Genomic DNA, 24,722 nt, shown 5'->3' on the forward strand with positions numbered 1-24,722 from the left:
ATCGTACTATTTCTTGATTTAGTGCCTATCATAGTGGTATCTGTGCACCGCACAATAAGGGTGCACAATGAGTTAGATGAATTTTAGAATATTTAATAGTTTGAGATTGCATTCCCTAGAATTTAGAGTGGGGAAACGCAATCAAGCCTAACATGTTCGTCCAATTCCCATCCCAACAAGAAAGAAATCCAGGTGCTTGATTGGGGCCAACAACAAGATGATGAAGATTGCATTGGTGATGGTGATGGTGATGTTCTTGTGTGGGGCAGAAGCATCGATAGGCATCAATTGGGGAAGGGAGAGTGCCCAAAGATTGGTCCCATCACAAGTTGTGGATTTGTTGTTGCAAAATGGAATTGGACGAGCAAGATTATATTCCGCTCAAACAGATATTGTGGCTGCATTCGAAGGAAGTGGCATTAATTTGACCATAACCATAAACAATCCTTCAGCAATAAAAAGTAGGGAATCGGCAACGGCGTGGATCAAGGCAAAGGAATTCTATTTCAATCGTTGCAACATAAAGTAGGTTGGTTGGTATTAGGCAGCTATAAATAAATTTAATGATGATGTTGGTGTTGGTGTTGATGTTGATGTTGATGCAGGTCCATCTTTCTTTTCGGGTATGTGTTTTTGAATGGGATGAAGGGCGGTTTGGGGCCATTGATCAAGGCATTGGAGTCACAACGTCTGCTGCAAGACGTTCTGAATGAGCGTGGGTTCGGCCACATAAAGGTGAACTTCCCGCACATTGATATGGAATTGGTCTCCAACGTCACAAAGCCATCTGAAAGCGACTTCTACGACATCATCAAGCCACACATGATCCAACATCTGCAATTCCTCAGGGAAAACAATGCTCCATTTCAAGTCGAGAGCATCCCAATCATCAACGCCGCTTTGAATAACTTCGACCCCAGCTTCGCCTTCCCGGGCAACGCTTCCACCCAAGTCATCAAGGACACCAACGGCGCTGTCTACACCAACATCGTGGAGTGGCAATACGACTCCTACGTGTGGGCCCTTGAAAAGCTCAACTTCTCCGACATCCGTGTAGACTACAGCATGCTAGGGTGGCCCACCGACGGGTAATGCCTTCCTAAAACCAATTGTTGATAGAAGGAGAGACCTTATATATAGTTTATTTTGCATTTTTGGAGACAATTTATGTTTATAATGCAAAACTCAACAATATCAAATGCAATCTGCCTATAACTAAAATGCAATCTGCAGATTACATAAATGTATATTGCACATTTGTGTTTATAATGTTGCATGTTACGTGCCACGTGGCAACACAAGATTGGATGTATGTTGTGACTCTAACTAAGGATACATGCTAGTGCTCCACTATATATATTAATATATTTAGTTTCAATTGCCAACAGGTACACTGGAGCCAACTTCTCCAGCGCAGAGTACTTTTACAAGCACCTCCTGCCTTGGGTGAGTAGCGACAAGGGCACTCCAAAGCGCCCCGGCCACCCAATCAACGTTAATGTGCACAGTCTCACCGACGAGCACAAAATGTTGTTATCCTACCCGTTCGCGCGGCACTGGGGCATCTACCGCTCCAATGGGCAGCCCAAGTATAAGATCGATCTCTCCGGGCAGGGTCGGGACATGTACCCCACCACCGTCCGGGGCATTATGCACATGCCCAACCGGTGGTGTGCCTTCAATGGGGAGCGTCGTGACATAGGCAAGGTCAGGGCCCAGCTCGAGCGGGCGTGCATCGGCAGCGATTGCACCAGCACCTACCCCGGGGCCTCGTGCAGCTCCCTCACCTTCGAACAGAACATTACCTATGCCTTCAACATGTATTTCCAGTTCCAATTCCAGGATGAGAAGTCGTGTGATTTCGAGGGCTTGGGCCACGTCGTTGTCAACGATCCCTCAACAGACGCCTGCGTCTTCCCCGTCGAGGTTGTCAAAGGCCAACAAGTCAACTTTATGCCCAAAAACTCTGGACGCGCCTTCCGCCCTTCCACGGCCTTCTTCTGCTTTTCAATTTTCCTCTTTTTTTATTTATCTATGTAGGACAATCTTGTATAACTAAATCACTCATTTTAACTCTATATAAACTTTTTTATTACATTATAATGTTTCATCTTTTATTTTGTAAACATACTGAGGCCGCAACCAAAATTTATTAAACAGAAATCAAATATTACTCCCTTCTTCGCACGGTACGTAGTTAAGTTCGCTTCTTTTCAAGATTCAGAAAAGAGTGTTTGGTTAGTTGGGTGGAGTGAAAATAAAGTATTACTCCTTCTCCCTCCGTCCCAGATTAAGAGTCATTTTTTGCCATAAAAGTCATCCTAGTTTAAGAGTCACATTTAGAATTTTTCATATTTGATCATATAATTTTATCCCATTATCCATCAAAATTACATCAAAATGCTATTATCTACATTAAAATAAACCAATAAACATCTTTTAAATCCAAAAAGTCAAAAGGGACCCACCTTCCACCATCTCACTTCATTTATTACACACTTTGCAATTCTTTCTTAAAATCCGAGTCATAACAATAAGTGACTCCTAATCCGGAACGGAGGGAGTATGAGAAAGAATAATCTTTCCACTCCGTCCCAAGATAAGTGACTTGTATTCCTTTTTGGGGTGTCCCACTATAAGTAACCTATTTCCATTTTTAGCAAAAAGTCATCTCTTTTACTTTATTCTCCAACTACTTTATTCTCTCTCTCTCTCCTCTACTTTTCCCTCTCTCATACTTTACTCTCTCCACTTTAACTTATTTAAATACCATTCTTTAAATCCCGTGCCCAAAAGAAGTAGGTCACTTATCTTGGGACGGAGAGAGTATTCGATAAATAAAAAAGAGAATAAAATACTAGAGATAATAAAATAAATGTCAATTGAAAAGAGAGTAAAATAAAAAAGATTAAATGTGTTTTTTTTAGTATAAAATGAAATGAGTCAACGATAATAAGAAAGTCGAAAAGGTAAAAATACAACTCAACATATTGAGACCGATGGAGTAACACTTGTTGGTGACTGCTCACACACCTTGAGCAATACTGTAAACATGGTGACGCAGTAATGCTCTAAGGAATTTAGATTTACTTGCCGTTTCTTGTACTATTTCTTTATCACTTTCAATATTTTACATATCTTGTTTAATACTATTAGTTGTCTTGTAAATAACTTTTATAATAACTATTCTTTCTTCCATAAAAGATGTCATATGTGTGAAATGATACAGAATTTTAGGAGGTTTGTTTTGTGTGTTAAATGGAGAGAAAAAATATAATTTTTATATTCATGTAAGAAAAAACTTTTTCCAAAAATAGAAATGTGACATCTTTTGTGGAACAAACTAAAAAAGGAAGCGTGTATTATGTTGAGAAAATATTTAATGATCCATCTATACCAAAGTGGATTAATATGTGGTGTGTCCAACCAATAAATATTTAACAAATAGAGAATCACATCCAACTAGACATAAAATTTAATGCAGTTATTTTTAGGAGATATTCATTAAACTAATTTTATGGAAATTGCATGATCATTAAATAGATATTACCACTATATTTTTTGCCTCTTATATATAATATATGTCCATACTAGGCATAATATAATGCTTATTTTCATATTAAGTTAAGTTTATATAAGAGTTTACATGCATTAGTACACTAATATAATGGCGCTACACTTTTTTATTTTTGTACGATTTTTCAATTATATATAAATTGATATGCATAAGTACATAAGAAAAAAAATATTATAGCATTAAAATGTTAGTCCCCTGCTGTATACTATATATTGCATACTTAGACCATCTCCAATCGTACACCAAAACTCATTTTTGGTGTAGATAATTTCTCCAACTGTACACCAAACCCAAACCCATTATTGGAGTTTTCAATGGAATAACACCAAATATGGTGTTTACTCCAAAATTTTGTTAGATAAATACTCAAAAATGGTGTAAACTTAATGATGGTGTAAATGGTTGGAGTAAAACTACTTTTTGGTGTGACGTATACTCAAAAACGGGTTTGAGTTTGGCGTAAATAGTTGGAGATGGCCTTAAAATAATAATAATAATAATACTCATCTTTGTTTTGCCGCAATGAAAATTTTAACCATACACTTTGTTAGTATTGTTTAAAATTTTATGGCGATAATTATATATATAATTGAAAACTCTACACAAAAAATCGTATAATAAAATAATTTGATATACTATTATTTATAAAATTTATGGGGATAAGTACATATATAATTGAAAATTGAGCACAAATGAAAGCATGACAATAATTTCATTTTTCCATCTTCTTGATTATACATGTAGTCAGTAGCTTAATACTGAAATGAAATTTTTATTTAAAAGTATGTATATAGTAATAAGAGGTAAAAAAAAATATTGATTTTCCATATTTAAAGATTAAGTACTAGTTTTTAGTTAAAATAGTCTATGAATATCTTCTAAAAATAACTTTACAAGTGTGCATGTCTAGTGGAGGTGGACCCCTTTATATTTCTATTTGTCAACGATTCATTAGTTAGTCACACTACCTCATTTTGCCACTTTAGTATGGATGAATCACTGATTATTTTTTCATATTATGGGACGGGGGGGGGGGCACTTATGCAATTTTTTTCGTCCCTGAAAAATTATCGCTTATGTAATTTTTTTTTTCCCCAAAAATTTGTTACCTTCCACTTTTACTATCTTTGGTAGTAGACCCACGTTCCACTAATTCATTTACACTCACATTTTATTCTAAAACAAATGAGTATATAAAAGTAAGACCGCATTCCTCTAACTTTTTCAACTCACTTTCTACTCCCTCCGTCTCAAGGTAGTTGAGGCATTTCTCTTGGGCACGAGATTTAAGAAATTGATTTAATAAAGATTATAGTGGAGAGAGGAAAGTAATAGAAATGAAGAGATAGTAAAGTAAGAGAGGGAATAAAGTTTTTACCAATAAAAGAAATGATTCAACTATCTTAGGACAAACAAAAAAGGAATATGAATCAATTAACTTGGGATGGGGGGATATAATATTTATTAAAACCCGTGCCTGGTCTAAAGGTGACAAATTATTAGCGACGAAGGGAGTACTTTTTTAAAGTTTTTTTTATTTAATTTAAACTTTTAATATTTTTTTTAAATTGTTATGGAATGATTAACATGTAATTTAATTTAAACTAATACATATTTATAAACTGATTTTCAATATAAAATATTGAAAAAGATCAATTATGGGTTTAGTAGATAAAATGTAAATAAGAGGGTAAAATCGTCAATAATTAGTAGATGAGATTAAAACCCACATATTTGAATAATTAGAAGATAAAATGTCAATAAAAGATAAAATCGTCAATCTGTTATACTCCATCTGTTCCACTTTAGAAGTTCCATTTGAGTTCAACACGGGTTTTAAGAAATGTAAAGGAAAATTTGGTGAAAAAAAATAGTGGAATGTGGATCCTACTTTTATATATTAGTTTTATAATAAAATGTGAGTGGAAAAAGGTTAGTGGAATGTGGGACATATTACCATTTATGAAATATTTCAATCGGGACTCCTAAAGTGGGACATTCAAAAATGGTAAAACGGGACTCCTAAAGTGGGACGAAGGGAGTAATATGATAATTTTTGTGGTTTTTCTAATAACATGGTGTTTTAAAAATATCAACACAATGATATAGATGTTTCGAGATACGTACACGAAAACTTCAACACAATTTTATTGATATTGTACATGCATTGTATTGAAACTTTTTGATGCATTTATTGATATAAAATACTGAAAGCTCTACGTTTGTTGTTTGTTGTCTAATTTATCTCCCGTAGTTGTGTGCGCAAATGGAGGAACTCAGGGCTTTCAAAACCTTAACCCACAATATAATTAATTAGTAAAGGGAAGTAAAGATCGATTCATTGATATTTTTATGAAAAAATAATTTAAAACGAGAGAGTATGTAAATTTAAAGTGTTAAAATAATTTTAAGAGAGAGAAAGTGGTTAGTTTTAATTAACATATATAAGAATTAATATTAATACCCTTTAATTTTATTCAATAATTTTTAAAATTTAAAATATAATCTACTTGGCATTATTTCAAGCACTAGATGTCCAATTCTAATGGCTAAGAATAAGTCTTAGTTTGAGATTGCTAATTACTCTCTCGTTCCGCAAATAGAGTCTCGTTTCTTTCTGGCACGGGTTTTAAAAAATGTTATGAAAACTAAGTGGAAAAAAGTTAGTGAAATATGGTCACTTGCATATATTACTTTTAAATGATATGTGAGTGGAATGATTTGGTGGAATGTAGACCTTTTACCATTTATAGAAATAATGAACCGGGACTGCTATTCGTTGACGGACAAAAATGAGAAAATGGAATTCCTATTCGTGAACAGAGGAAGTAGTTCGCAATTGATCACAACCCTATCACAATATCACTACCTACTAATTTATTGTCTACTCTCGTCATGGGAAAAGAAACTTGGTTACAAATAAGGCCCGTAAATGCGGAAAATAAAACTAAAGAACTCTTAAATACTACATTATGATTGATTTGAATTGTTATTGTTGATACATAGTACATAGGTATTTATAGGACTCTAGATATAAATATACCTAGGAACTATAATATTGGAACTCTACATTATAAATAGGGAAATTGGTCTCTAAAACCATGAACTTTGCTTAAAATTTGGTATTTCCCATGAACTTTGAAATTGGTATATAATATCACGAACTTTGCATTTTGTTTGGTATTTCCCACGGCATGTTTATTGCTATATTTGACTAACTTACGAGGCTTTTTTATCATACTTGACACAATTAAATCAACGTAGTTTTCAACGTGACTTTTTATGCTACATGTTATGAACTTAAAAAGTGGTTTCAAATATTATAAAACATATCAAGGTTGCCTATATTAAATAAGATTTTGATGAAAATATCTTATTTGAGTGAGTTTGGGAAATACCAAACAAAATGCAAAGTTCGTGATATTATATACCAATTTCAAAGTTCATGGGAAATACCAAATTTTAGGCAAAGTTCATGATTTTAGAGACCAATTTCCCTTATAGAACGGGTTAGCCCGTGTAGCCCGCTTCTGAATATGGATTGCGATTTTTCGGCCCTAACCCTATGATTTTATCGGGTAATTCGGGTCGACCCGTGGGTTTCGGGCTAGATTGACATCCCTAATCACAGTCGAGAATCCGTCTACGCCCGAGTGCATGTTAATTGTTACCCATAGAAGTGGTCCATGGTGAGCAAGAAAATTATTAAGTAGTGTAAGCAACACAACAAATAAGCAACCCCAACGCCAAAGGATACCATATAAGCTCTAATTCTGTTCTCTCTGTTTTTGCTTTCACTATTGGGGGCATTGTTTTGGAACTGATATACATTCATTACACATAGCAGAGAAGTTTTGCATGTCTCGGCTGTTATTTCATCACACTGCAATGTGTAGAATGACATCATAACTAATGTAAATTTTTTAAAAAAAATTATTTATAGAAATAAAATGGAAACTTCAAATTTAAGTACTAAGAACCAATTTAATGCAGATTGTATAACAAGACACTTGTTATAAGAATAAAGATCATCACATAAATGAAGAAACAAAATATGTCGTGTAAAAAATTACCCATAATTTTAAGATCTAACGAACTTGTTGAAGATCATATCACATCTCATGTACCTGCATACAAGCTTCGCATGTGTGGTACCGGGGTTGGAGTAGAAGAGTGTCACACGACTCTTAATTTAGCTCAAGAGTTTCTTCCTAAATCATCTCCGAAGTAGCTTCAACACATCCCCAACCAGGTGCAACGACCCCGTGACAAGAACCTGATAATTTCCCATAATTAAAAAGCAGCAGTCAAAGCAACTAAGCAAAAAACCAACTATTGCAGCACAGTGGTTCATGCTGTAGTTTTATTTTTCAGTTCTGTCTAAGAATGATTACCTGAATTCTGAGTGACGGGTTTTTCTTCACGCAGTCCCTTAGCCAATTGATTGTCATTGGCAGGGAAGAGACCACTGCGCTGCAACCGGCTGCATCATTGTCAAGGAACCTGCGAGGTGGAACACTATCTGGGATTCTCGCCTCAAGATTCTTGTTAACAGCATCTGCTTAGGGGAAGGAACAGAATTTAATGAAAAGTCCAATAATTCAGAAAGTAGAGATGATAATTACCTTTTCCATGAATGATGTTTTCCCAAACTCTTTGAAGGTTGCACTGCCAAGATAAATCCTTGGGAGGTAGCCCTGAAGGAACGGAGGAGGCAGAAGTCACCTTCGTGTAAGACGAGATGCCAGGAACGAAAATGGCTTTCGCAAAATGTGTGCCTGAATACAAGTCATGGTTACTCTTATTTCAAAAGGTTCATATATACATACATATAGTCACATAGATATACTGATCAAATGGAAGATCAGATTGTACCCGACGATGCACAGGTATCAACAAGTATTGGGAGAAGGCTTTGGGGATCTCTGACATCCATACAGTTGAACAGAAGAATCTGCAATTCGAAATACTGCAAATGAGAAACTCCATGATATTAATAGAAGGGGAAGATCCTCATGAACAGAGCCAGAAAATCTGACCTTTTTGGATGTTTTTCCATTAACATTACCATTGCCCCAAACTTCTTTTGATGTTTTCTCTTTGACAGCACTTGAAAACCACCTAGCACAAGCCTCTATGCTTTCGGGACTGTGAGCACCGTCCAAGTAAAAAACGAGATCCCCTGAAGTATTTTCAGCCTCGCTAGCCGTTGCACAAGATGATACTGCAGAGTCACGAACAATCTCAGCCCTTCCAGAGAGACGCGCTGTTTGAAGACCCCTAAGAAATGCATCGGGTATGTTGTCTTCCTCGCCAGGCTGATCAAGGTAAAAAATTGTTACTAGTTTAATCAAATGGGTCTGCAAAGATAATTAGTCCTAATTGAACTGTGATAGATTATCACTGACATGCTGGAGTATTTTCTCCCAATTCCCTGTACTCTGGAGCCAGCTTTTGCAAAGTGCACTGGCAAGACCAGCATTCGTGAATTGGTGATCGCCAGACAAGCTTAGTTCTGTCCCTTTTAAATTACTACGATCAAGAGGAGCAACGACTTCCAATGGGACCTGTAGCAAGCCAGATAGCCTTAGAAAAGATCTGTTCATACAATACATTTCCTGAAGTGATGGATTAAAATATTTAAGCACAAATGCACAAAGCTAAGTGCTGGAAAATTGCTCGTGTGATTTTTCCCAAGAAGAAATTTTACAGATATGCATCATTATCTATTTGCTACAACTGGCACAGTGGAAAAGGAAATAAATCTCAAGGGAATTATAGCAAGAAATACATGACATGTCATATAAAAAGATTAGGGAATACCATAAACATATAAATCAAGATTGAGAAAAGGTTTAAAATACCATCAAATCCCTCGCCTTTTGTTGAAGAACACCCATTGCTTCAGATGGTTGTGCTACCGTGAATGCAGGCACGTGAGGCTTAAGGAGCAGAGAATCCATCAACCCGTTTCAGAAAAAACTTGAAAATTGGAAGTACTTAGATAATCTCTCACAAAGTAGAAACCTCAATCATTTTGGTTTTCAGAATGGAAGAATTTGTACCTTTAAGATTCCAGCTTTGTGAGAAGCAATTTGCTCCAGCGTATCTCCTGCAAGTCATTGTTAACACACATAAGTTGATAGCTATGTGTGAACAAACAGATGGACAATGAACATGAAATGTATAAGGCCGAACCGAGCGTTTCCATATGATCCATGCCCAGTGGACTTACACCACAGACAACAGGATTCTTGATCTGCAAAATTTATTACCAAAGGATATCAACTAAACAAAGTAACTAAACACAAAACTAATTTACTATATATATATACACAAGAGTGTACAGTTAAGTTTTACAAGGTTGACTATGACAGTATAAAAACCATTTAAAATAGAGCAATGACCACATTGACTATTACAGTATAAAAACCAATTAAAATAGAACAATTACCACATTTGTTGAGTCCCTGGTACCCCCAAGGCCAACTTCAATGATAGCAACATCTACCTACAAGAACATGCACATATTTAATAATTAATTTAAAGATAAAAAGTACGCATATATATGCTCGAATACATTGAATACTATAAAAATCTTCAGTTTTAAAACTATAGCTATAGAGTAGCCGTGTGTGTGTGTGTGTGTGTCTCATCTTTGAGCATGTTCACAAAGGAGAGAGGGAGGGAGAAGAAAGTGTAAATTGGATACTGATTTGGTACCTTTTCACAAGCAAAAATTTTGAAGGCCAATACAGTAAGAAACTGGAAAAGTGGAGGCATAGGCAAGTCATCTGTGATATTCTGCTGTTTACAAAAATTTCCATCATCTGGTCAGTCCAAAATTTGAAATTTATATATGCCAACAAACAAAAAGATAAAAATCAATGAATTCTATATCCACCCTAACACCTATAAGGTGAAGTCTATAGCTCCCTGCTGAACGACAGTGGCTTGGCAGGGGAGAATTAGACAATCATGACAACACATGAATCTGCATCTTTTCAGAATATACAGCTAGGGAGCTCTAGCAAAGAGATCAAAATCAATGAATTCGAGAAAGAATACCTTCAGTTGGTTCCAGCATTCCCAAAAGTAGTGGAGAAACTTTTCTTCAGATATATCCTGCCTATGAGCCAGAGAGTAGAGAATGAGTTTACAAAAAAGTAGTAGTGATTTCTAGATCCAGCTATTACAAGAAATATGACATATCATCCATCATTTCAATTCCAATGTCAAAAGAGTTGAAGGGCTTATGGAGAATTTGAAACCCTTTCTCTGTATCCCCACCCCTGCCCTCCTTTTTTACCCAAGTTGCTGGCATGTTCTAAACTTTTTTACCCAAGTTGCTGGCATGTTCTAAACTTTTTTACCAAAATTGCTGGCATGTTCTAAAACAACCTTTACTTAAAAAAGGAAAATATAAATTATGTATAAGCATTAAAAAATGCTAACCCATCCAGACGAAATCTTTCTCTCACATCAATTAAGTGTGGTGAGGTAAACAATCCAGTTCTGAATCCACTCTCTCTTAGAATTGCCTCACAAAATGAACATGTCGAACCCTGAGTATGAAAGGCGAGTAGAAACAAAAGAGACAAGAGGATGAGAAACTTGCAAAAAAAAAAACTCAAAACCGAGTTCATTATTTTATTCAAATATATATTTCTTTTGCTCATAAGTCATAACACAGAAACAACTTACATGTATAATGAAAATAAAATTATCATATTACTACATTAGTACCTTCCCTTTAGTCCCAGCAACATGGATGATTTTAAGTCGGCCTATAGGTTCTTCCAAACCCAAAATCTGCAGGAAAAAAAAGAGCATATTGTAACTTTAGTTTTGGCAACTTCTAAAATCAACAATAATCATCATGCATAAGGCTATCATACAAATCAATCCACCAAAAGATGCTTTTGTAAGTTTCACATTATTACAATAACCAAATTTGAAAAAATAAACAAAATTATAATTTCCTGTTAAAAGTGTTACCTTAACATACATTTCCATCCTCTCTAATTTGCTATACTTATTACTGATTGTTTGCACATCCCCTCGTCGTTTGGTAGTAATGAGAGAGGAAAGAGCCTCCATAGTTGTTTCATATGTAGGATGTAAGTGGTCTGCATTTTCTACGACGACCGTGTTCGTCTCCATCTGTTCCTGAGCCAGTGATGAGACCTCCCTCACTCCAAAACCTGGAATGTTGGAATACTAAAGTCCTCAGCAAAGTATGAACAAGATATCTAATTCTATGCACAACAGTTTAGAGCAAGTAAGCACATAAGTATACCCTTGAGACTTATTTGTTGAGAATGGAACTTTTTGCTTCCTACTATATCAACCACAGCCAGGCAAGCAGGGAAGCACGAAGTTGCCCATGCCAGTCTAGAGGGAACGATGAGCTCTTTTTTACGGAAGCTTGAATTGTCAATCAACCCCGGCCTCAGAAAAGTATTCTTATAGTTGAGCATAGATCAACCAAATCCTAAGATGAAGAAGCATTAATTCGAATTTAATGAGAAAAAAAAGGACTTGTCAATGAATCATTCGAAAGCAGCATCATTCAAATTCAAACAATAACGATATTGATATTATGAGTTAAAGAAAATGACAATTTTCACCTATAACTCAGATTACTAAGAAAACAATTCTCTTAATCATTTGAAACAAATAAATCAATAAAACTATCGGTGATTCTAATTAAATGTCATTGAAATAAAGCCAGGAAGATTGCGATTGCATCCAATAAATGACAGTGTAAGTGCTACTTCAAATTCAACACAAGGCAGTAGCATTCAGCTATCTAATTCAACATAAGTTTGCCAGATTCAAAGCTCTATTCGAAAATAACATCTGAAAATCAAATTCATCTTACTTGAAAGCTGAAAAAGCAGTGTAAAAACTGAGATAAATCGATACTAGCAAGTAAAAAAGGCAAGTTACAGAAATGAAGATACTTAGTTAGATATGGTATAGCTATACAGTAAAACTTACTTGGGGTTGGCATTGTTACACGGATTCATGAGAGAGAGATTATCTGTCGTCGGCGAATTTTATAGTTGGCGCCGCATTATCGAAACATGACGGTTCTACCCTTCGTTATAGGGTTATGACTTATGCGCACCCTCTTCTTCACTTTTTAAGGTGTTTTCCTTTTTTGACTTGATTTACAATTTTCTTCAATCCATTGACTTGCTACTCTTTCCAATCGTCCGCGAATAGAGGTCTCATTTTTTATAACATAGATTTTTTTAGAAATGTTAAGAAAAATGGATGATAGAAAGTCAATGGAATATGAGTTTTGTTTTATATAATTAGTTTTAAATTATATGATAGTGAAATGAGTTAATAAGACCTCTTATTATTTCGTGTTATATGATCTATTTATAATTAAAACTATTAAATATTGATTAAAACCAAGGCGTCTGTCGTACCTCATTGATTAAATATTAGACACAATCAAATATTGATTAAAACTATTAATTTGTTATTTAATAGTAATTTTAATAATTAAAAAAATTTATTGATATTTAAAAATCAAAATTTAAAATTTAATTTTATAAAATTAAATCTAATATTGAAATAAAGAAACAAAGTGAAGGATGGAAAAAGGGAAGAAGAATGATAATTTTGAAATAATATTTGATTTAGTACATCACCGAAATAATATCAGATTTAAAATGTAAAAAGACCAAATTGCCCAAACCCTCCAAAACCACCCAAAAGGGTATTTTCATCACGAAACAGTGAAAAAGAACCATTTTCGAGATAAACGCTTAGTCCAAGGTTGTTTGGGGATATTTTTAAAGTCCAGGGTTCATTGGCGAGATAAACACATAATCCAGAGACTATTTTTGTAGTTCACTCTTTTTAATGAGACAAAGTAAGTATACAGGGATGTAGGGTCGTTAGACATGCCCAAGGCTTATTGAACCAACGGATAAAACCGAAATCGTAACCGCCGGTTTGAAACCGAAACCGGAACCAAAACTGCAAAACACCCTCGCGGTTCAGTTCCAGTTCAGCAATTTCCAAACCAGAACCGGCAGTTCCGAACCATAACCTCCGATTCCGGAATCGTGGACACCTCTATTACCCTCAATCTACACCCTAATATCAACGTAACAGCGTTTAAAATCTGGGCTACACAAATTCAAAATCTTGCAAATAGCTAAGATTCACTTTTGCATTTTAGCTAGAATCAATGCATTATTCCACGCTAATTTGTAAATTGATTCATGCTGATTTGTAAGCGTTAATGTGTATAACGATCCATATATGTACTGAGGTGAGTGTTATTCATAACTGAAATAATGTCAAAAATCAAAGCAAATCACAGTCATTAGATCTTGTAATGTATATAACCGTTAGATTAATGCATCGTGTCATCTAATAATGTAGATAGTGTAGTCTAATAATGTAGCTCGGCTAATAATGTAGTAACGCGTTTTAGTCTAATAATGTAGATTATGTATTCTAATAATATAGCTCGGCTAATAATGTAACGCTTTTAGTGTAATAATGTAGCTCGGATATTATTATCACAACCATCCAATCTAAGGATTCAAGGGCTGAGATTTGTTTTGATTTTGACACGATTTCACTTATCGACAATAGTGCACTCCTATTTACTGATATCAAATTCATGTGTACACTGATTCATTCTGATTTGTACACTAATCAACGCTGCTTTGTGTAATGGTTCACTTTGATTTTTATAACCAAATAAAAATTAAGCTCAATTAGTTTGCAATTTAAATAGGCCTATTAACATGATGAGAAGAAATTAAGTACTATGAGTCAGACCAATTAATTGCATTTAATTAAGAGTATCCTAATTTACCTAACCCTAAATTATCCAACAAACCGTCAGCATACGACTGTTAGGAATCTCGAATAGTATCAAACTCGTGCTAATTACTTTAGTTTAATTAATTATATTTATATGTGTTGATAATTATATTCCAATTCCCATACTTCACAGAAACAGAGAATGCAAAACAAGTTCGTTCTCTCTAATTAAAGAAAATAACTTCCGTCGTTTGAATTGGTATTTTATTGTTACACTACATATAAATTGAATTTGATTAACTTTTCTTCAAATCGGGTGAGAACTAAACTTCTGTTTTCGTTTAATCAAAATACTAATTAATCAAGACCATGGCTGATCCATAACATCTGAAATTGCACAATAGTAAATTCATCATTTAATTAACTCGCTTGAGAAGCCTTTGCAAATTCCTTAGGCCTCTCTACTAATGTTACAAACTACTATGTCGAAAGATCGACATATATATATCAAGTCTATAACATCCAACAATCTAATTAATGACTATAACAAAAGCAGTCGTAAAAATTTACGTTTGCTTATGAGTGATTGGAGAAAAGGCAACTAATGAAGAAGAAACTACTTTCACAATCTTGCCTTTACTCTTATTCTTCAAATCCTCCGATTTCTCGGAATTCCATGTCTTCACCATAGAAACCTGCTGGATGGGGCCGTCGGTGGCAGTGGCGGCCGCCGCTGGTGGCTTGAGAGGGTACAACAAATCTGTTGGGAAGAAGTTGTATTGTAGACCAGCCATCAGATAGTTGGAGAGAGAAAATGATAAGAGAGAAGGCCTATTTTTTTGTTTGTTGAACTTGAATAAGTGGTACAGCCTTTCATGTTTTTATAGAACCAAACTCAATGGTCCCGCAAGGGCAGTACAGTTGTTCCGAAGGGGCAGATTTACAATAATAGAACCAAGCTCAACTCTCCAGAGTCCATGATTTAATCTCTCTTCTCATTAAGTTTTAATATTATTATGTGCTTGGACTATTCTACCATGTTAAATTTGACTTTTCTTATTGTAATTATTAATCTTCGTGTAGACTGATTATTAGCATGCTAAATAAACCTAACCTCATATGCGATGCAATTTTCACGTGGTTAGATTTTAATTTTACATTTTGCTTGTCTGTCTCAATTAATTAACAGGTTAGAATGTGTTTTTTTTAAGATGAGTCCGATCATTGTATTATTACTCGCAAATATTTATCACATTCATATTTTTCACGCTAATTAAACTACATCCAATAGTTTATTGCTATAAAATATTGCAGTTGTTTTTTTATCTTTAGAATGGAATGTATTTGCAGGAAAAAATGGGCCATATATTAACTTGTAACATATGAGTGTAGACTTAGAGCATCCGCAACGAATGTGGTCCTCTGCGGCTTGGTGGGTGGCAGCATCCATTGAGGGGAAGTGGCGGGGTGTAGCCCAAGGTTGGGGGCGGGGCGGGAGCTACTGACTACCGGTTCCATGCGCCGCACCAAGCCGCTAGGGGTGCGTGGGGTCTATTTATTTTTTATTCTGAATTTGAAATTCTATAAATACAACCACATTTCACTTTCAATTTATTCAAAGTTGACTTTCTTTTCATTCCGAAGAGAGAGAGAGATCTGAACTATAGTTTCTACTTCTAGCTAGAAAAGATGGACAATTTTGTTCATTACAGGGACTGAAACCTTATAATCCAGTGGACAGGGAAGTCAACACAAATGTCGTATCCCCTTATCCATTGACCGGGTAACGATAATTGTCAAATCCTTGTCCCAGATCGGCTTGGTGATGATCCTAGCTTCTCTATATAAGTGTGGATAACCCTCCCCCTTATGAGGCCTTTTAAGGGGTGAGTGGCTCATTTCTAATATGGTATCAGAGCAGGGCCCAAGTCGATGATGGTTTATCTCTTTATCTCTTCTCTTGCCTACCCATGTGATGGAAGTCCGATGTCATTTTCGGCCCACACGTGAGGGGGCGTGTTAAATTCTCCAAATCCTTATCCCACATCGCCTTGGTGATGATCCTAGCTTCTCTATATAAGTGTGGATAACCCTCCCCCCCTTATGAGGCCTTTTAAGGGGTGAGTGGCTCATTTCTAATAATAATCATTTCCAATCGGGGGTAGTGAATACTAATGACTATGAGGTTAATGAGATTAAAGCAAGCCCAAGTCGGGAGAGTGACAAGGCCTAGAAGCCAGAGACTAGGGATGGGCCGAAGAGGTACAGACGTACAGTTCGGATGAATCGTTATGCAGGTCAAAACAGTTGGGCAAACTAATGAATGAGGATACGTCGTCAATGTCGAAGATGGCCCGTGAGAAGATGCACACCGACATGATCGATCATGTCGCACTCCACGTGTGCATAAGGTCGAGGAAGTAGTCAGTTTATATTTTTAAGACGTTAAATTTTTAGGATATGTAATTTTGATTGTTTTATAATAGTGCAAATTAACGTGAGAGGTATGTTCAAAGGAATGTGTTGGGGAGGTATAGAATTGTGGGAGTTGTGGTATGTAGCAGGAATTGAGGAAAATAATAATGTGACCATAAAATATATAGGGACGGATGCAGTAAAAAGATGGATAGAGGTTGTGATTTCTAAATTTTATTTTAAACTATATTTCTATATTTTTTGGTGATTTAGAAAATTTGTAAGGGCTTTCGCACAATATTTTACATTGAACTTAGATAAATTTCTAAAAATTATTAAAGAATTTTTTTAAAAAATAATGTTTTTGAGGACGCCCCTTCTCCCTGGGAGATATATAGCTGACATCGGTGAAAAAAAAACCAATAATTGTATTTCATGGTTCATGCAACTTTTAGTTCACAAGAAATAAATCAATCAATTTCAGTGTAATAATTGAGTTGAGCAATTGATTCGAGCATGAACTGTGATATCATGATGATGACACTTCACACGACTTGATTTTAGCGCTGTTAGAAGTTAGAACATCATATACTTTATGTATCAAGTCTACAAATAATTTCTTAATTAGTCTCTTATTTTAGAGATTTTCCTTTTAGTTAATTGGATGTTTTGTCGTAATTTTGAATATAATGTTTTAGGCCATAGTGCCTAATACAATACGTAATCACCACAAAAATGCAACTAGTTCAGGCACTGGTATCTGTCATAGAGTTTTTCATGGCAATTAACAATGGTTCTTAATCAAAGAAAGAAAAAGAAAAGTCCAATATGTGACTTGAAATACTATGCATTATTAGTCATAAATCTTAATTAAAGCATGAAGGCTGCAGTTCAAGCATGGACGGCTATTTTAATTTTTAGTTATCAATAATTTGATAAAAAAAATTAAAGTTGAAAATTGGAATTTATTGAGTATTTAAAAATTGAACCTTTTGTATGCGCAATTATAGGGAATCTTCTATTTCAAGATGATGGTTTATTTTCTAATCCAAGTTCAACGCCTAAATCATTGATTGAAAAATGTAGTAATTTGTTCAAATAATAAGAATTATGGTCAAATTCTGATAAGTACTGCAAATTTGAAAATCATGGTTTATTTTCTAATCCAAGTTCAATTTGTTAAAAAATAAGAATTATGGTCAAATTCTGATAAGTACTGCAAATTTGAAAATCAGCTTCAAAAACTATAAATTTTAACATTTTAATCAAATTTCTCATAATAAATATTCCTATTTGCTATTTGTACTATGTTGATTTGTCACACGTGTTCAAATTAATGAGGTTGAGTTATTTGCTTAAGTGTGATGGATAAATTGATAAATTTCACTATTTCCTCGTTGAATTTTTGGATAAAGTTTAACTAAAATATGGGAAAACTAAGAGAAATGTTAAATTTTAGTATAATTTTTAAGGTTTGATTTTCAAGATTGAGAAATGGGCTAGAATTTAACTAAAATTTATAATTGTTTGGTCAGTTTGTATATAACTAAAATTCATATGTTTGGGCAATTTGTATAAAAAATACACATAATAATGTGTGGAAACCATCTAAAAACTAGAATGTGAAATGATGTGAAATGCAGGTAGTGACAAAATGCAAACTCATATATTGTACAAACTCCAAACTTTTTAACACAACGTCAATACAATGTAACATAGTGTAAAATTTCAAGATTTTGATGTCAGCATAATGCATGGGCGTATCCAGAATTTTATTGTAGCAGGGGCAAAATTATGTATAGGAAATTTTTATATATTTGAGCAGGGGCATTTAGTGTAATTTATTATGTATATTGGAAAATTTATAACAAATGTATAAAGGCAAAGAAGAATTGAGGAGGGGCATTTGCCCGACCTCTTAATAGGCTGGATCCGCCCATGACACAATGTCAATATAATATCAACACAATTTTAACACGAAATCAACAGTTAACATTGTATTGACATTTTCTATTATTATTATTTTATCATCTGTTGATACTTTCTAACGATCCAAATTATAGTTTGGAGTTTGTATAATATTTAGAGTTTGCGTTTGATCATATTATTATGAAATGCAATGTGGATTTTAGACTAAAGAAAGTAATACTATTGATCATATTATTATGAAATGCAATGTGGATTTTAGACTAAAGAAAGTAATACTAATATACTATGAGTCTATGAGTAAAATTATGGTGGTATTGATTAGCTAAGATTCCAATGGAGCATATATTAATTGACTGAAAACTTATATCATACTCTATAAAACCGAACTAAAGGACTATATCGCTTGGTGAATCTAGTCCACAAATTATGCTAGTGAAATAATGAATAAGCCTATGAAACAGTATAGAATATACCAGACTTTGCCAAATTGATGAATAAAGAATTTGATGCCATTGTCAAATTGACAAAAGCGGTGATTGTTAAATAAAATATGTCATGAAAAAAAGTATTGATTCTCTTTACTCTTTAGTTAACTACGTTGCATTTTAAAAATAAAGTAATCATGTGTCCGTCCTTTCTTTTTCTTTATTATTTGTGTAATAAATATGTTCATTCAGCTACAAATATAGATAATTTTATATCAATAATTATGATAATATTGGTTTTTGATATAGACTCAAAATATAGATCTAATTATAAAGGTGGAACATGTTAGGTAAGTCATTCATAAAATATTGTGAAAAAATCATATTAGATCAATGCATTCTACTAATACTTATAATGTCCTAACGCTCCCTCCATCCCACAATAATTATCCTTCTTTTCTATTTTGATTCATCCTACAATAATTATCACACTTCCTTTTTATAATAAATGGTAAATAGACCTCATATTCCAGATTTTCTTTTATTTCCATCCATAGCCCCCTAAAGTTGAACACGGGCCCATGCTCGACATTTCCGCAAAACTTATGCAGCTCACCTTGGTATGTTTGAAATGCATATCCACCTCCGCATGTTTATTTTGATCATGTTGAATTGAAAATTACTAATATAGAAATTGCATCTTTATTGTCACAGTATATATGACGTGTCATTAAACAACCATGATAAACACAACACATATTTTAAGCAATTTTTTACTACCTTTGTTTTTTTCTCCTCTAGTTGACTAATTTTGCACTAACAAATTGTTTTTTTCTCTTCTAATTGACTAAATTTGCACTAACAAATTGTTTTTTTATCCTCTAATTGACTAAATTTGCACTAACAAATGTAAAGTAGTTGTTTATGTCCACGGAATTTCTTCTTGATAAACGGTAACCTCAAAAGCTCGAACCTTCTTAAAAAGACATCCCCTGGCGATGTTCGATGTAGCCAATGAGGTTATTAAAACTCATGACGTACACTAATAAGGCTATATTTTTTTATAGATGGAGGAAGTATTATTTTAATCTTTATAGACCCTTATAAACTAAAGCATTCACTTTACAATAATCCAAAAATAAAAGTAATTTCTACAACAAAGTAGAAAAAAGTAATTTAGGAAAAAAAATCCAAACTAGTATGAGAATTTACATCAAACCAAAGATTCAGCATATATCAAACCTGATACATATACAAATACAAGCACAAAGATTTACTTACAATATAATCAACACCACAAAGAATGAAAACAAGGAAACACCTCTACAACTCCAATCTCTAAGCAAAATTATGGGGTGACTCACAACATATAATACCGATAAGTAACCAACTCAAAATTTTATTCATTCATTCATTCACCTTCATTCCACAAGCAAACAACCATTCATTCATTCACCTTCACATTCATGCCTCTGGCAACGGAACAACTGCTTCAAACGCTTCGACAAGCATAGCCACCCGTCTCTTACGAGCCGGAGTCAGTGTCGTTACAATATGCTGAACCGCGTAGTCCAGCATCCACTGCTCCGCCTTCTTCCTCTCGTCCATCATCTGCTGCCTCAAGTCCACCTTCTCTGGCTCGGGCTCACCTGTCTGAGGCAGCGCCTGATGAGCCCATGGTTTGAAACCTCTCAGTGCTTTGATGGATCTCTTCAAGAGTAGGAGCTTCTTCAGCTTGCTCCAGTTTCTTGATATCGGTACCTCGGCCTTTGATTCTACTCTCAATTCCTCATCCCCACCAACCTCAGCTTCAACAGAGTCACTCGAGACTGATCGAGTGTCAGAGGCCTCGTCTTGTGCCTCTGGGACAAGGATCTCATCAACTGCTTGTTTCACGAGTTTGAGAGCATCAGATTTGGTTAGGCCTCCTCTCAGATTGCTTGATGTAGCGTGGTCCTCTTCTTGTTCGTCCTCGCCTCCATCGAGAAGATGGCCTCCAACTTTTTCAGCAATGTCTGATACCACATGCTGATATATCATATGCCACATTTTGATATGCTTTATCCTATCAGATATTGCATCCTGTTGAGGGCCTTGCATGGCGTCTGTCTTTGTCTTTGTTTCGTCTGACATCACCTGCACTGGCATTCTATCACCATCATCGCCACCGAGGTTCAAGCTCTGTGATTTTAAAATATTCTCGTCATTTTCTTCGTGGACAAGATCTTCGAGCTTCTCATTCTCATCACTTGACAAGAGATCACCGCCAGAGAGACCGGCTCTTCTTAGACCGTTAATTGCAGAGTCGAATATTGAGACGCTTTTGAGCCTTGGGATACGACATTGAGCCTGAGAGTCATCTTCTTGAGGCGGAACCACAGTCTCAAATGCTTTTACAAGCAATGCCACTTTTTTCTTCTGAGTTGGGGCAAGCTGGCTCACTGCCTGGCGAAGTGCGTGGTCAAGCATCCACTCCTCCGCGCTCTTCCTCTCCTCCACCGTCTGAGGTCGGAGGCTGACCTTCTCTGTCTCAGGATCCGGATTCAATGGCAGATGCTGCGGCTTCTTGGGGTTGAATCTCCTCACTTTCTCCAGCTCTCTGATGAATTTCTGAAGCAGTATCCACTTCTTGAGATTGCTCCAATGCTTTGGAGCTTTCTTCTCAGATTTTCTAACTTCCACATCACCAGCCACAGCGGTCTCCTCTTTCAGATCAGATGACTCATTTCCCTTAGCAGATTCCATATCATTTTCTTGGATAAATGCTCTACTTTTATCTTTCTCCTCGAGCTCCGGTCGTGGAGTGGTTTCACTCGTCACCGACTGATCATCAGATACTTGGTCTTGAACCTCCGGAAGGAGGATCTTCTCAATTGCTTCTCGTACAAGCTTGACAGCAAACATCTTCCGGATTTCAACCTCTTGAGCCTCCGAGTCACTAGCTGCTGCCCCTACACTGTCCTTATCTGTGGATTCAACAGAGACATTTGACGACATATGTTGGTGTATCAGATTCCACATGCTCATATGCCTCGGTTTGCTGAAGTGAAGCCCACCCTTGTTGTGAGTAGGGGCAGTCATCTCAGAATCTCCAACATGTGCAGCATCATCAGCTATCTGGTTTTCTTTAGCTGGTGAAGATTCAGTAGTAAACTCTGCATCTTCCTCGGAAGAATTGCTACCTGAAGAAGCTGATAAGAACGCATTTCTCTTCTTGGTTTTTTCATCGGATACGACTGGAGTGTCTGGACCATCTTTGCCGCTTACTGCAACATTATCAATGGAGGTGTCTAGAACTTCAGCAGATGCGTCTTTGTCGTTTTTCCAATCAATGCTCGTTGCAGTAGCCTCGAGCCTTTTAGGAGTGGCCATGAAATCCTCTCTGTTGTGACACGAGCACCTCAAAGATGCCCCTCCAAGACCTTGCCCCTCGGAAGAATACTTCCTTGCTATTTCCAGACTATCCTGGTAGCTTCTCTCAGGGAACGACATCTCACCAAAGGCAAGTTCAACCAGATACGCCTCTTGAACATCGCTATATCCATTCCCAAATAGCTCAGTTTCCTCATTAGGATTGTTTCTATTTACAACACCAGAAACAGCTATGTCCTCACTGAATCTCTCTCGATCCAAAGGTTCTACTTCACGAGCTATTACTCTTTTGTGGAGATTCTTCTTTCTATCACTAGGGAGCTTCACTCCACGCGTGGTCTCAGCCTTAGGCATCATGCTCCTCTTCTTCCTCAACGACTGCTTCCTTTTGTACAAGAAACGCTTCAACGGAGGGGCCGGTTCACCACTTGTGTGGCAACCTCCATGCAATGAGCAATGATGGTACCGACAAACCTTCAGTGCCGAACTCTTTTCAGATTCTTCTTCCCTACAGTGATCAAGTTGAAGCTCCGCGGGGGAAGGAAACTTGGAATCCTTGAGAGTGGAAGAATACGTAGCTCTTTCAACACCGACATCTCTCAACAAAGACCTCTTGGGCTTGAAACTAGCCCTCTTGATCAAAACCCTCACATTTCTAAAGCTGGATTTCCTTGAAAGGAATGAGGAATGTGAAGTGTTCTTGCTATCACTTCCATCGAGGGTAGATTCAGACGAGCGCGATTTCTTTCCCTGCGAAGAGGTCGTCGCCTTGAGATAATGAGGCGACGCCTCATCATCATCAGACAACGGCAGAGGTGACTGGATGAGTCTTGGCTTTGGCCTTCTCCTAAATGATCTAACAGTTGCATAATTTTTGGGGGTTTTGTTGCTGGTGGTGGCTCTGTTCTTGATTCCATTATTGGAAAGTTTTTGAGAATGAGATTGGGTAACTGAAGATCCACAATTGGAAGAACTAACAGACATGATTTCATCAGATTCACTTCCTCCCTGCTCATCACACATATTTCCTAACTTAGAAAAACATTCCAGCACATAGAATTTGCTATCTAAAACAAATCCAAACTTAGAATTTGCCTCAATTAAATTAAAACTAACCGGAGAATTTTCTTTGTTTGGATCAAATCTGCTTCTGGCCTTGGTAAAATTTGGCGATGAATCAACGGAATCCATCGAAATCTATCTGCTGCAGAACTCCGATAAAAGTTGGATTCCAACACTTGTAGCTGGATACACTAGTCTGCAATAGCGCAACTGCAATCAAAGTCCATCAGAAACCAATTGCCATTAAAATCATCACTTAAATCTTCACAGTGGTGAAAACAAACACAATTTACCGAATTAAAGAGAGAGTTTCAGGTGTGAACACACATTCAGCTATGAAAATTTCTCGATTTTGGGGGAAAAGGTTTGTTACACAGGAGAAGTTGATTCCAACAAGAAATGGCAGCAGATGATGACTGTGAATATAATAATGTAACGATTCCAAGTTTGGATCTTATTTTTTTCAACTAGTTTTTTTTTTATTTTATCATTTTATTATTTACGATTTATACAATAATTTTATAAATTAACTTTCTCTCTTTATTTTAAATACATTTTTTAAAATTCATTCCGAATTCAAAAGACTTTTTAAATGATGGACAGTGGAAGATCCAATGCTATTACGTTTTGACTTGAAAAAAGTTGATATATTGAATATTGACTTAGCCTTTATCTTTAGTTGACTTCTTCACATTTCCTCGTTTAATTAATTTACGTTATCAAGTGTGTGGCATTTACCTATATATGGGTAAAATTATGTGGGACAGACTAAAATGAAATACTGGATAAAATTATGTGGGACGGAGGGAGTATCTTATTTGAATAGTATATTTATAAGTTGTTTCATCTCAATTTGTCTTAACTTTTTAAATTTTATAGCTCTGATTTAATTTTAGGTGTAGTGAGTCATCAATTTTGCTACTCATTCTATTAACGTTCTATGTATGAAATTTTAAAAGCATGTACAATTATCATAATCTTTATGAATTGGTGCATTTAAACATATATTGTGCACGCTCAGTTATGATTTCGTATGTATCGCTCATGTTCAATTTACATATTTTCGCCAAGACAACCCTGCAAAACTAAAAAAAAAAATTGAATATTAGAAAATACAAACTAAAGTTTAAATACAAAGTTTA

General features: G+C 35.5%; 3 protein-coding genes across 9 annotated transcripts; 1 reads left to right on the forward strand and 2 right to left on the reverse strand.

The window, feature by feature from the left end:
- The first annotated feature begins 138 nt into the window (after window positions 1-138).
- LOC125191152 (glucan endo-1,3-beta-glucosidase 8-like) lies at window positions 139-2,068 on the forward strand. Its single transcript, XM_048088637.1, has 3 exons — window positions 139-525; window positions 606-1,088; window positions 1,389-2,068. The coding sequence occupies exons 1-3, from the start codon at window positions 218-220 to the stop codon at window positions 2,038-2,040; spliced, it is 1,443 nt and encodes a 480-aa protein (XP_047944594.1). The 5' UTR covers window positions 139-217; the 3' UTR covers window positions 2,041-2,068.
- A 5,240-nt stretch (window positions 2,069-7,308) lies between these two features.
- LOC125190188 (folylpolyglutamate synthase) lies at window positions 7,309-12,685 on the reverse strand. 5 transcript variants are annotated; one of them, XR_007170865.1, is made up of 18 exons: window positions 12,581-12,685; window positions 11,877-12,071; window positions 11,576-11,781; window positions 11,324-11,389; window positions 11,033-11,142; window positions 10,646-10,706; window positions 10,301-10,384; window positions 10,032-10,088; window positions 9,776-9,836; window positions 9,643-9,689; window positions 9,442-9,519; window positions 8,986-9,144; window positions 8,617-8,895; window positions 8,453-8,531; window positions 8,203-8,355; window positions 7,972-8,135; window positions 7,705-7,853; window positions 7,309-7,460 (listed from the first exon to the last, which is right to left on the reverse strand). XR_007170865.1 is itself a non-coding variant. In XM_048087410.1 (17 exons), the coding sequence occupies exons 2-17, from the start codon at window positions 12,055-12,057 to the stop codon at window positions 7,794-7,796; spliced, it is 1,842 nt and encodes a 613-aa protein (XP_047943367.1). In that variant the 5' UTR covers window positions 12,058-12,071; window positions 12,581-12,685; the 3' UTR covers window positions 7,542-7,793. The 5 variants fall into 5 exon arrangements, 4 of the variants coding, with proteins under 4 accessions (XP_047943367.1, XP_047943365.1, XP_047943366.1 ...); XM_048087410.1 differs by lacking the exon at window positions 7,309-7,460 and having other exon boundaries at window positions 7,542-7,853; window positions 10,301-10,381; XM_048087408.1 differs by lacking the exon at window positions 7,309-7,460 and having other exon boundaries at window positions 7,542-7,853.
- A 7,636-nt stretch (window positions 12,686-20,321) lies between these two features.
- Window positions 20,322-24,042, reverse strand: LOC125188940 (calmodulin binding protein PICBP-like). 3 transcript variants are annotated; one of them, XM_048086046.1, is made up of 3 exons: window positions 23,908-24,042; window positions 23,635-23,790; window positions 20,322-23,526 (listed from the first exon to the last, which is right to left on the reverse strand). In XM_048086046.1, exons 2-3 carry the CDS (start codon window positions 23,707-23,709, stop codon window positions 20,611-20,613), a joined length of 2,991 nt encoding a protein of 996 aa, XP_047942003.1. In that variant the 5' UTR covers window positions 23,710-23,790; window positions 23,908-24,042; the 3' UTR covers window positions 20,322-20,610. The 3 variants fall into 3 exon arrangements, with proteins under 3 accessions (XP_047942003.1, XP_047942002.1, XP_047942001.1); XM_048086045.1 differs by having other exon boundaries at window positions 23,635-23,776; window positions 23,874-24,042; XM_048086044.1 differs by having other exon boundaries at window positions 23,874-24,042.
- Between the last annotated feature and the right edge of the window lie 680 nt (window positions 24,043-24,722).

Source organism: Salvia hispanica, chromosome 5, assembly GCF_023119035.1.
Source record: "Salvia hispanica cultivar TCC Black 2014 chromosome 5, UniMelb_Shisp_WGS_1.0, whole genome shotgun sequence".
NCBI classification, from domain to species: Eukaryota; Viridiplantae; Streptophyta; class Magnoliopsida; order Lamiales; family Lamiaceae; genus Salvia; species Salvia hispanica.

Bases quoted from the DNA above. Each gene is read 5' to 3' on its own strand.
- LOC125191152 (XM_048088637.1), top strand. From the start codon at position 218: ATGATGAAGATTGCATTGGTGATGGTGATGGTGATGTTCTTGTGTGGG. The intron at 526-605 runs GTAGGTTGGTTG...ATGTTGATGCAG, and splicing joins TTCAATCGTTGCAACATAAA to GTCCATCTTTCTTTTCGGGT. The intron at 1,089-1,388 runs GTAATGCCTTCC...AATTGCCAACAG, and splicing joins CTAGGGTGGCCCACCGACGG to GTACACTGGAGCCAACTTCT.
- LOC125190188 (XM_048087408.1), bottom strand. From the start codon at position 12,057: ATGCTCAACTATAAGAATACTTTTCTGAGGCCGGGGTTGATTGACAAT. The intron at 11,390-11,575 runs GTAACACTTTTA...TTTTTCCTGCAG, and splicing joins GGATGGAAATGTATGTTAAG to ATTTTGGGTTTGGAAGAACC. The intron at 10,385-10,645 runs GTATTCTTTCTC...TTTTGTAAACAG, and splicing joins AATGCTGGAACCAACTGAAG to CAGAATATCACAGATGACTT.
- LOC125188940 (XM_048086046.1), bottom strand. From the start codon at position 23,709: ATGGATTCCGTTGATTCATCGCCAAATTTTACCAAGGCCAGAAGCAGA. The intron at 23,527-23,634 runs GTTAGTTTTAAT...TGTGATGAGCAG, and splicing joins CAAACAAAGAAAATTCTCCG to GGAGGAAGTGAATCTGATGA.